This window comes from Urocampus carinirostris, chromosome 6 (assembly GCF_059441175.1).
Source record: "Urocampus carinirostris isolate Australia breed hairy pipefish chromosome 6, RoL_Ucar_1.0, whole genome shotgun sequence".
Taxonomy (NCBI): Eukaryota; Metazoa; Chordata; class Actinopteri; order Syngnathiformes; family Syngnathidae; genus Urocampus; species Urocampus carinirostris.
Genome location: NC_142354.1, coordinates 43,856,707 through 43,869,286, shown reverse-complemented (window position 1 = coordinate 43,869,286; position 12,580 = coordinate 43,856,707). Strand labels below are relative to the sequence as shown.

Genomic DNA, 12,580 nt, shown 5'->3' with positions numbered 1-12,580 from the left:
CTGCCTTTTGCTGATTATTCCTATGGGCACTTAAACTCACCTTTTGGAACTGCCCTTTGCCAGATCGTTGTTTACCCTTATTGAAAACCTGTTCATGCCTGTTTGATACCTGCTTATTTTTGTTTTGCTCGTTGGACTTTGTTGCACTTCGGTGTAACATTCTGAGAGATTCCTGCAAGTTCTGTTTAATCCCGTTAAATGCCTAGTCTGTAGTTTTGCCTGGATTTGAGCCTGCTTTGTTTTTTTTTTGGTCCGTTTGTGTGTTGGAAAACTTTTCTTTCTCATTTAAAGTGACGGATCGTCTACGCCAGGGGTGTCAAACAGGCGGCCCGTGGGCTGGATCAGGCCCGCTAAGGGATTGAATCCGGCCCACGATAGAACGCTCAGAGAAGCGCAAGAGAAAAATGAGCTGCAGTTTGAAATGTATTCACTTGATGTTGCCAAAATCAGGTGCCACTCACGAATGCTGTACTTGTATTTCTTTCTCTTTCTCTCTCTCTGTCTCTCTCCCTCTCTCGAGTCCCTTTTTTTCACACTCTTTCTCTATTGTCTTTCTTTGCTCCTCTTTGTCTCTTTCTCTCTGTATCATTTTAACTTATTTTGCTCTCTCTTCCTTTTTTCATTTTCCCTCTATTTTCTCTATTTCTCTCTCTCTGTGTCTTTCCCCTTCTCTCTTTCTTCCTTCCTCGCCTCTCTTTCTATTTCTCTTTGTGTTTCGTTCTTTTTCCCTTTCTTTCTCCCTCTATCACTATTTCTCTTGTTATCTCTTTTGTTTGCCATGCTCTCTCCCTCTCTCTCATTTCTCTCTCTCTCTCTTTCTCCCTTTTTCTCTTTCTTTGTCGCACCCTCTCTACTTTTCTCTCTCTCTCTTGTTCTTATTTCTTTCTCTCTTTTTTTCTTTGTAATCTACTAGTCCGGCCCCCGAGAGAATGTTTGTTCTATCGTGTGGCCCCCGAGTTAAAATGAGTTTGACACCACTGGTCTACGCAAATGAGTTCCAACTTCCTGATTCCCGGCCTGTTTCATGACACTATTGGCTTGATAATGACCAGATAAGACATCACAGTTATCAGTTCAATAGAAAAAAAAACAGAAAAACATGATGTGACAGTGACCGAGAAATGAACAAAACTCTACAAACACAGAAAACTTTAACGGAGAAACTCAAAACATGAGAGTAATGTCCTAATGTGTTGTTTTTTTTTTTTTTTTTTGCGATTGCCAACAATGTGAATTGACCAGATATTGAAATCCCTGAGACTTTAATTGATTAGTTTTGTCAATGAGGCGCCCACTCTGGCTGATTTATTTCAATTTGGCCTCATCTGAGATGTCCCTACTGCTCCAAACAAATTATTTCTAATCATTTTGCTTTTCTCTATCGCATTTCCAACACAGGATCTGGGGTATCTCAGAAAAAGAGAAAAAAAAAGAAAGTGAAAAAGAAAGTAAAGAATGTAAAGAAAGGGAGAGAGAGAGAAACAAAGAGAGAAATAAGGAAATGAAGAGAGGGTGCGATAAATAAAGATAGGGAGTAAGAGAAAAAAGAACGCAAGAAAGGAAAAAGATTGAAAGAGAGAGAAAGTTAAAGAAAAGGAGAAATAAAGAAAGCTAGAGAGAGAAATAAAGAAAGGTGTATAGGAGGAAGGAGAGAAGAATGCGGAAAGAGAAAGGAAGGAAGAAAGAAAGGAGAGTGAAACAGAGAGAGAGAGACATTAAAAAGCGGAATGTAAAGAAAGAGAGAGGGAGAGAGAGAAAGAGAAATAAAGAGAAATAAGGAAAGGAAGAGAGGGTGCGATAAATAAAGAAAGGGAGTGAGAGAAAAAAGAATGCAAGAAAGGAAAAAGATTGAAAGAGAGAGAAAGTTAAAGAAAAGGAGAAATAAAGAAAGCTAGAGAGAGAAATAAAGAAAGGTGTATAGGAGGAAGGAGAGAAGAATGCGGAAAGAGAAAGGAAGGAAGAAAGAAAGGAGAATGAAACAGAGAGAGAGAGACATTAAAAAGCGGAATGTAAAGAAAGAGAGAGGGAGAGAGAGAGAAAGAGAAATAAAGAGAAATAAGGCAAGGAAGAGAGGGTGCGATAAATAAAGAAAGGGAGTGAGAGAAAAAACAACGCAAGAAAGGAAAAATATTGAAAGACAAAGAAAAGGAGAAATAAAGAAAGCTAGAGAGAGAAATAAAGAAAGGTGTATAGGAGGAAGGAGAGAAGAATGCGGAAAGAGAGAGAAAGGAAGTAAGAAAGAGAGAAGGAGAGTGAAAAAGAGAGAGGGACATAAAAAAGCGGAATGTAAAGAAAGAGAGAGAGAGAGAGAGAGAGAGGGAGAGAGAGAAATAAAGACAAATAAGGAAAGGAAGAGAGGGTGTGATAAATAAAGAAAGGGAGTGACAGAAAAAATAACACAAGAAAGGAAAAAGATTGAAAGAGAGAGAAAGACAAAGAAAGGAGAAATAAAGAAAGCCAGAGAGAGAAATACAGAAAGGTGTATAGGAGGAAAGAAAGAAGAATGCGAAACGAGAGAGAAAGGAAGGAAAACAGAAAGAAAGAAAGAGAAAGAAAGAGAAAGAAAGAAAAGGAAGGAAGAAGGAAAAATGAAGGAAGGAATAAAGAAAATGTCACGGACCAGAAACAGAGACAGGACCCAATAGCGTTTGTTTACTCAGTTATTTATAAATAAAGAGGGAGAGTAGGGCTTGCTTCCACGATCAGATGGTTGACGGACACGGGTAGCAGGTGGCTGGAAACGCGGAAGTAGCACTTCCGTGTCGAGCGATCATAATCGTAGACTGCAGGGATACTGGCCATTAGCCGGGACGGGAGAGCAAGGGCGGTATCAAGTTCAGAAAAGAGGTCGGCAACAGGTATCAGGCAGGAAACGGGGAAAAACAGGTCAGGATGGCAGATCAGGGCAGAAACGGGTCTGGAAACAGGTCAACAACAGGTATCAGGCAAAAGAAAGCAGGGCAGGAAAATGTCGGACGGAATGAGCTTGCCTAGCTGACGGCTTCCTCTTGAAAGCTGGGGGTTTAAAAGGAGTCTCTGAACCAATCAGCTCTCAGGGCAGTTGGTGCCCGGAATCAGCAATCATGACAGAAAACATTTTCCGTGTAACTATTTTACGGCTCTGATTTTAATTCATCGTGATGAAAAAGGAAAGAGGCAAGGTGAGAAAAAGAAATCAATGTTAATTTTCCTTTTCCCAAACAATTCTGCGACACTATGAACTTCTTTCAATACGAAGATGTGTTGGATTTAATTTTGATCTCAAGAAGACATATTTTGAAAGACATATTCAAGTCATATTTATTTGTATCGTTTCTCATCACAAAAAGCCTCAAAGTTGAGTTTCCGGCAATGCAAAATTATTTTTCTCTTTTGAATGAATTGACTCATGTACGATTGCAAAGGTTGTATGGCCTACAAACGTCGTTTGATCTTACTATTCTTTCACAAGATTTCCATTTATGTTTTTTCCTGGCACCTTTTGTCGCATAATACTAACATTTTTGGGGGCTTATTGAGTCGGTTGCACGATACAGAACTGTATTTGATCACATGTTTTGGTAGAAGTACAATGTTGGCAACAAGATTCACTTGATATAATTGGAAATTATTTGAATGCAACGCAAACTTTTTCTTCTTTTTTTTCCGTGTTTTTTTTCTACTTTTTTTTTAATTCCTTTAAAAAATGTCATTGTGTTTATTTTTTTCGAGCTGTTATTTTTTTTCTTTTTGTTCTCTATTTACTTTTTTTCCCACATTTCTTTCTTTTCTTTTTTTCTGGCTTTTTTCTAAATGTTTCCTTCTTTTTTTTCTCTTCCTTCTGTTTCTTTTTTTCTCAGCGTTTCACTACTTTTTCATTTTGGTATTTTTTTCCTTTTGTTCTATTCCCCCCTTCCTTTAAGTCATTTTGTGCATAATTTTAAATAATATTTGGTCATGTTGGGATTAAAGAAGCAAAAACAACCCGAAGAGCCGTTTAGGACCCGAAAGAGCCGGTTCCTTTTAGTGAGCCAGGCCGAAGAAGCCGGTTCTTGACAAACTCTACTAACTTTAGTCAACTTCGTTCTACTTCGACTCGACTTCAAAATACCGCATTTAGGACACAATGTCGGGGGAACCCGTGTATTTGTACCTTCATGCACTGTAACTGTGACTTAATCCGCTTCTTAATTAGCAATTTTGAATGATACAAGGACATTAACAGACAATGCACAGTTGTCATCGACTTGAAATATTGGTAATAACAGAATGTTAAAGGTCCGGTTGACGGATTATTGAACGATGCTGCAGGTTCTATGATAGATTACATTAGGTCCAAGTGAGAGTACAATGGCTTATAACGAATGACCGTGCAAAATCCAGGCTCTTCCTTCTCCCCTCAAGGACGGGAAAACAAAAATATGAGGTCAACATCATTCATAATCGATTTGATATAAGCATGTCTTGAGTCTTAATTTAAAGACTTCCACTGTTGCAGTCCATAACTCTAAGAAAAGAGGTTTCAAATAACTGGACCCTGAATGGTGAATGCTTTCCAACTGACGGATTTCTTCTTGGCTCTCTTAATTACTTAGATGAGCATATTTTTATCTCTTCCAAAAGGTTGCTCTGAGCAGGAACTTAGGGTGAAATTTGCTCAGAAAATAGGAGAGGGCAATGCAAACTTCAGAACCGAACCGGAAAAATTGCATCTTAACCTTACAAGGAATCATTAAAAAATTGTAGTCATATGATCAAACTTGCTTGTCCTAATAAAAAGCTTCACTGCGGTATTTTGCACCAGCTGCCAACTTGATGGTAAATATCGGGAGACCAGAGAGTAGAGGTAAGATCTTTAGTCCAAACTCGACCTGGGTCCGATTATTCATTACGTTCGGGTTCGGACCGGGGTTCCCTCTGTTTTTTTTTTTTTAACTTATCCACCTGTCATTGTTTTAAGATTATTTTTTTATTTTTTTTTGTGGACAATCCGTGCAGCCTCTGTCTGCAAACTCAGCGAGAAGAAGCCCTCCTCCACCAGAGAGTATCACAAATAATACATAAAAATGATTTACTTCAGACTCGGTTCCTCAAATCAAAGTTGGTTGGTCGGGCTCAGGCTGGTTTGCGCTTTAATACCCACAAACAGTGTTACCTCTAAGCTGCGCGCGTGCGCAATTCTCTGCGCACAAGAAAATCTAGCCGGCGCACAAAAACGAGGGCTCACAATTACTAATTAAAAAGCGACTTGAGTTAAAGTTACAGTGCATGAAGGTAAAAACACACGGGTTCCCCTGACGTTGTGTCCTAAATGCGGTATTTTGAAGTCGAGTCAGAGTAGAACGAAGTTGAATAAAGTTAGTAGAGTAGGTCGAGAACCGGCTTCTTCAACTCGGCTCACTAAAAGGAACCGGCTCTTTCGGGTCCTAAACGGCTCTTCAGGTTGTTTTTGCTTCTTTCATCCCAACATTACCAAATATTATGTAAAACTATGCACAAAATGACTTAAAAGAAGGGGGGAATAGGACAACAAAGAAAAAAATACCAAAATGAAAAAGTAGTGAAAAGCTGTGAAAAAAATAAACAAAAGGAAAAGAAAAGAAAAAAAAAGAAAAAAATTAGAAAAAAGCCAGAAAAAAAGAAAAGAAATATAAGAAAAAAGTAAACAGAGAACAAAAAGAAAAAAGTAACAGCTCGGAAAAAATAAACACAATGAGATTTTTTTTTTAAATCATTTTTAAAAAAGTAGAAAAAAAACACAGAAAAAAGAAGAAAAAGTTTGTGTTGCATTCAAATAATTTCCAATTATATCAAGTGAATCTTGTTGCCAACATTGTACTTCCACTAAAACAATGTGATTAAGTACAGTTCTGTATCTTACAACCGACTCAATAAGTCCCCAAAAATGTTAGTATTATGCGAAAAAAGATACCAGGAAAAAAAAAATGCAAATCTTGTGAAAGAATTGTAAAAACAAATGACGTTTGTAGGCCGTACAACTTTTGCAATAATACATGAGTCAATTCATGCAAAAGAGGAAAATAATTTTGCATTGCCGGAAACTCAGCAAAATGTAACTTGATGTCAAGTTTTAGACATGTTTGATAATTAATTATCTTGCCACACTTGGGATTGCTGTTGCTCACTGTTGTTTCAAGTGTTGCTCACCGACTTTGTGTGAACGCTCAGACCCCTGGAAAATTACAGGGAACATTGCCCACAAAGCCTGGGTCTCATCAGGCTGGATTTTTTTAGAATCTGATCTTACCTCTACCAGAGAGTAATACTTTATCATAATCGAGACGAGAAGTAAAAAAAAAAACGTGTCATTAATTTTTGCTATTGTCGTGTCTATCTTTTGTTCCTAGAGATGTACCAGTTCATGGTATCGGAAGGTGCCGCCGTCGGCACGCCGGTGGGCCGTGTCATTGCCACGGACGCAGACATGGGTGAGAACACGGACATGAGCTACCTGATCCAGGAAGGAGGCGAGCTCTTTAAAGTGAACACGGACGCCATGACACAAGAAGCCATTGTCTCTATAAAGAAGGTACGTGAGAGTTAAAAACTCACAATGGTTAGTAATTCCCAGGGTTGGGTAGGGTTACTTTAACTTGATTCCTTTCAATTACTTTTCGATTACTCCAATACCAAATATGCTAATAAAAGACAAAAAAACTACGCATTACCAGTGTTCGAACTCCAATTTTTCGACTGAACAGCGAAGCAAGAATTTCTCTAAATTTTTGGTAAGACTCCGATTTGTTCGAGCTGAGAGGCGTTCGAAAACCTAGGTTCCACTGTTCAAGGTTTCGGTACGCTGGAAAAACAGGAGACTGAGACCCAGGTTCTTGGGATATGACAAGGAAGGCAATACAGTCACACAGGGTCAAGGGGACAGTGTATTTAAATAATGAGAAGGGAGGGTTGCTTTAGGAGGGAAATCATGACAGGTGACCTAAGCTGTGAGAAGGTATTTAGAACCAGGAAGTGAGTGACCAAATAAGGTGAGGTGTTGGGTATGTTACTGAAAAATAGTACAAAAGTACAAGTTTCTTCATTTAAAAGTAACTCAGTTCACTCCCCTCGGGACTATATACAGTATTATTGCGCCACCATAGTTATAATTTGTGTATATGATATAAACAAGCCTACGCTTCAGGGGATTTTGCTGGGAGCACGAGGGTTATATGAGGCAACGTGAGTTACGCAGGGTCGTTCTGCACAGGGTTGGGTAGGGTTACTTTAACTGGATTACTTTCAATTACTTTTGGATTACTCCAATACCAAATATGCTAATAAAAGACAAAAGAAACTAATTATAAATCAAATGATGACTCACAACACGTAGTAAGCTTTCTTTCCTGACTTTGTTCTCTTTGATCTCCGGCAAAACTATCATAAAATTTGACAGAAACAAAATGAAAATAAATCCAAACAGCTAGCCAACATCATTTTTGCCATTCCATGTATTCTGTTACTCCCCAAACCTGCACAAAATTTAGTAATTTTATTCATATTTCGTTTCTTTTGTCTTTTATTAGCAGGGTTGGGTAGGGTTACTTTAACTGTATCACTTTCATTTGCTTTTGAAATACTCCAATACCAAATACAGCATAGCATATTTGTATGCATATTTGGTATTGGAGTAATCCAAAAGTCATTGAAAGTAATCAAGTTAAAGTAACCCTACCCAACCCTGTTTATTAGCACATTTGGTATTGGAGTAAACCAAAAGTAATTGAAAGTAATCCAGTTAAAGTAACCCTACCCAACCCTGGTTCTGCATTCACAGGAACCTGAAATGTATGCGTTGCGCTTCGTAAAAAGTGAAATAGCTCTTTAACACACCATCGAATAACGATAATAGATTTACAAAATATAATTGGTAACGAATTCCGGCACAGTACACTCTACCAAAGAAAGTAATTGCGTACCAGAAAAGGCATCGCTTTGTAACCCATCAGTCCCAAGTTCCTCACTCTTGTTAACAGTTCCTATAAATCTAAATTTGTAACCATTTGTAACAATGACAATAAAGGTATATTCTATTCTATTCTATTCTATTCTAAATGAAATAAAATGAAATGAAATTATCTACAATTTCAAGTCAATGACTTCCCAAAGCGCTTTACAATGTGCTCCACATTTCTCAATAGCGGCCTTGCAGCCATGTAAGGCACTAACCTGCTTATTGGGGGTATTAGGGGTTCAGTGTCTTACCCAAGGACACTTCGACATGTAACACGGACGAGCCGGGATTCGAACTGGGATCCCTTGATCCCAAGACGAGCGCTCTACGACCTGAGACACTGCTGGCCCAAAATAAAAATGAAATGATCTGCATTTATATAGCGCTTTTCAAGTCACTGACTTCCCAAAGCGCTTTACAATGTGCTCCAGATTTCCCAATAGCGGCCACATAAGACGCTAACCTGCTTTTTGAGGGTATTAGGGGTTCAGTGTCTTACCCAAGGACACTTCGACATGTAACACGGACGAGCCGGGATTCGAACTGTGATCCCTTGATCCCAAGACGAGCGCTCTACATCCTGAGCTACTGCCGTCCTTAAATCTATGTTATCGATTTTCTTGGAGCACGACACTTTAGTGCTTTTTGGCAAATTCCTCCACAAAATGTTATACGATGTTGTTATAGCTTTAAGAGGTTCAATATTCTTGGTGGGAAGTGGGCATAACCATTTGACTTCTTTGTTTCTGTTTTTCTTTCATAAAAGTGACAGCAGGGTGAATGAGGTTGCCATTGTTTTTGCTCAATAGCTTTCTAATGAGGGCGTCTGACAGCCGGAACTAAGATAAAAAACACTTGTACTTTCCTTTATTTGTCTTCCTCTCACCCCACAACACCACTACCGTCCTCTCAGTCTTTGGACTTCGAGAGCAAACGCACCCACAACGTTGTTGTGGAGGCCGTAAATAAGCACGTGGACCCTCGCTTCGTGGACTTGGGCTCTTTCCGGGACCAGACCATAGTCCGGGTGAGCGTGACGGATGTGGACGAGCCACCCCTCTTTCAGCCTGATGAAGGCGTCATTATGGAGGTGAAGGAGGACACCAGAGTAGGAGCTCTGGTGGGTGTCGTCACGGCCCGAGACCCGGATGTGAAGAACAAACCTGTCAGGTAGGAAAAGCTACAAAACAAATACATGGATGCAATGTTCCCTACCCAGAGCTTTTCCGCGCTCAAGAAAATCTAGCAAGCTCACAAAAATCAGGGCTCGAAATTGCTAATTAAGAAGCCAATTAAGTCAAAGTTACAGTGCATGAAGGTAAAAATACAAGGGTTCCCCTGACGTTGTGTTCTAAATGCGATATTTAGAAGTCAAGGTCGAAGTAGAACGAAGTTGAGTAAAGTCAGTTTTTCGAGAACCGGCTTCTTCGGCTCGGCTCACTAAAAGGTTACTAAAGGGCTCTTCAGGTTGTTTTTGCTTCTTTAATCCCTACACGACCAAATATTATGTAAAATTGTGCACAAAATGAATTAAAAGGAAGGGGGGATAGAACAAAAAAGAAAAAAATACCAAAATGAAAAAGTAGTGAAAAGCTGAGAAAAAAAGAAACAAAAAGAAGAGAAAAAGAAGGAAAAATTCAGAAAAAAGACAGAAAAAAAGAAAAGAAAGAAACAAAGGCAAAAAGTAAATAGAGAACAAAAAAAAGTAACAGCTAGGAAAAATAAACACAATTAGATTTTTTAAAGGAATTAAAAATAAATAGAAAATTCAAATAATTTCCAATTATACCAAGTCAATCTTGTTGCCAACATTGTACTTCCACTAAAACATGTGATTAAATACAGTTGTGTATCGTGCAACCAACTAAACAAGGCCCCCAAAATGTTAGTATTATGCGACAAAAGATTCTAAGAAAAAAAGAAATGGAAATCTTGTGAAAGAATTGTAAAAACAAATGCCGTTTGTAGGCCCTGCAACCTTTGCAATCGTACATGAGTCAATTCATTCAAAAGTGAAAAATAATTTTGCATTGCCGGAAACTCAGCAAAATGTAACGTGATGTCAAGTTTTGGACATGTTTGAAAATGAATTATCTTGCCACACTTGGGATTATGGTGGCTCACTGTTGTTTCAAGCGTTGCTCACCGACTTTGTGTGAACGCTCAGACCCGTAAGGAAAATTATAGGGAACATTGCATGGATGGATTGACGGATGGATGTGTTAGAGGATGTGCCTTCAACTGTGGCAACTCCAGCACTACAATGTTGTTGATAACATGGGACAAAGGCCAGGTGGAATGCAGATGTCTCATCTCATCTCATTAGCCGTACCGCTTATCCTCATTAGGGTCGCGGGGGGGCTGGAGCCCATCCCAGCCATCTTCGGGCAGTGGGCAGGGGACACCCTGATCTGGTTGCCAGCCAATCGCAGGGCACACGGGGACAGACAACTCATTCGCTCATTCACACCTAGGGACAATTTGGACCGGCCAATTCACCTGAAATGCATGTTTTTGGAATGTGGGAGGAAACCGGAGTGCCCGGAGGAAACCCACGCAAGCACGGGGAGAACATACAAACTCCGCACAGAAAGTCTGGAGCTGGATCTGAACCCACGACAGGTTCCCATGACATGAACTGTGCCGCACAAGCGCTAACCACTGCCCCGCCGTGCTGCCGGAATGCAGATGTTTTCCTTTTAATTGTTCAATTGCAACAAGCATGGACTTACAGTGATCGTATAGCGCAGGAGTCGAGAACATATGGCTCGCGAGCCAGATCTGGCTCTTTTCATGACTCATCTAGCTTAAAGATAAAGTAAAGTCCATATAAATATGATCTATTACTGAACAAGTAGAGTGTGTGCAAAGCCGAATCAACGCAGATGGTGGTCTGATCAAAATTTTAACTACAGTTTTCTTTCAAGGTGTTAAATTAACATACCCCGTTTTGGCTGTACATTGGTAACCAGGGTTGGGTAGGGTTACTTTTTTTTGATTACTTTCAATTACTTTTAGATTACTCCAATACCAAATATGCTAATAAAAGACATAATAAACTAAATATGAATAAAATGATGACTCACAACACGTGGTAAGCTTTCTCTCCTGGCTTTGATCTCTTTGATCTCCGGCAAAACTAGAATAGAATAGAATAGAATAGAATATACCTTTATTGTCATTGTTACAACATGGTTTGAATATATTGTGACAACGAAATTGGACGTGGCACTCCAGGTCCACATTTTACAGTGAGGATATAAGGAAAACAAAGAGATAAAGGAACAAATAATATGTTTGTACTGTCCTTGTTGCCTAGGCTTTGTTTTCCTCCGGAGGGGGGATATGAGGAGTAAGGGACAGACAGAGATGGCCAGATCCAACTAGATGTTTTATATTACTGTACACACGGTCCAGTGTTTTTTCCCCTGGTTGCTCATTCCACGTATTGAATGAATTTGGGAAGTACAGTCCTTAAGCATGCCTGATTAAAGTCGCCGGCGACGATAAAAGCTCCGTCGGGGTATGCAAGCTGCTGTTTATTGTTAGCAGCTTTGCTAACGTTAGCATCCGGTGGAACGTTAGCACCCGGTGGAATGTAAACAGCAATCACAATGACCACAGTTAGCTCTCTCGGTAGATAGAAGGGTCTATGCGATACTGCTAGAAACTCTATATCGAGTGAGCAGTGTGTGTCAATGATTCGACTGTTATTGCAGCGCATAGTCCCCCACCCCTGTTTTTACCGGAGTCTCTGTCTCGGTCGTGCCGGTGTAGCGTGCGTCCTGCTTGTCGGACTGCGGCGTCGTGGAAGCCAAGACTCAGTGATAACAAAAATACTGCAATTTCAGACGAAGCTGTTGGTGGCGATCCGCAGCTCAAATTCACTCATTTTGTGGACGATGGATCTGGCATTGGTCAGGATCATGATCGGAAGTGCTAGTCTGTGTGGTAGCCTTCTTAGCCTATGCCCGACCGGCAGCCTTTTACTTTTGCTCCGTTGTTGTCGGCAGGCAGATCACCCAGGGAGATCCGGTGGGCTCTGTACATCCCTCGGGATGTTGTGGATGTTATTGTAGTTGTGAAAAAAGTCGAAGGAAAAATATGAGGGATAAAAGAACACTGTAAAACAAAAGACCAACTGGAGCCCCTGAAGCCGCTGCACTCGCGCGCGCCACCATCTTGGAAACATCAGTAATATATATGTTTTAAAGATTTTTTCATTATACTTTTGTACATTTTTACCATTTTCATTTATTTATTTTTCCACGGAAAGGTGAAACCGTCCAATTTTAGTATACTTGTATAATGACAATAAAGGCAATGTATTCATTCATACACTCCGTTATGGATTGATGGATGGATGGACAAATGAATGAAGTAATGTTAAAGGAAATATATTTAAGGCAGAGCATAACTTGGTGACCATCGCAGCCTAATTCCAAGAGCCACTGGACAGGATTAATCGAGATGTCAAGTTTTACGTCTAAACTAAATGAACTGAATGACCTAAGGCCTGAACCTATTATCCAGCTGCAGTTGAAGGGCCAAAGTTACTACCACCAATCGATCCTTTTTTTGTGCCTGCATTTCGTATTCCAATTGTTTGTTTGACACAGTGCTCACAAC

General features: G+C 39.8%; 1 protein-coding gene across 1 annotated transcript in view; it reads left to right on the top strand.

Moving 5' to 3' along the window:
- Positions 1-12,580, top strand: part of cdh22 (cadherin 22) — a 163,475-nt gene that overhangs the window by 63,557 nt on the left and 87,338 nt on the right. The window contains exons 5-6 of the mRNA XM_088339075.1: positions 6,348-6,529; positions 8,865-9,121. Of these exons, the coding sequence (XP_088195201.1) occupies positions 6,348-6,529; positions 8,865-9,121 (439 nt within the window). The remainder of the gene's footprint in view (positions 1-6,347; positions 6,530-8,864; positions 9,122-12,580) is intronic.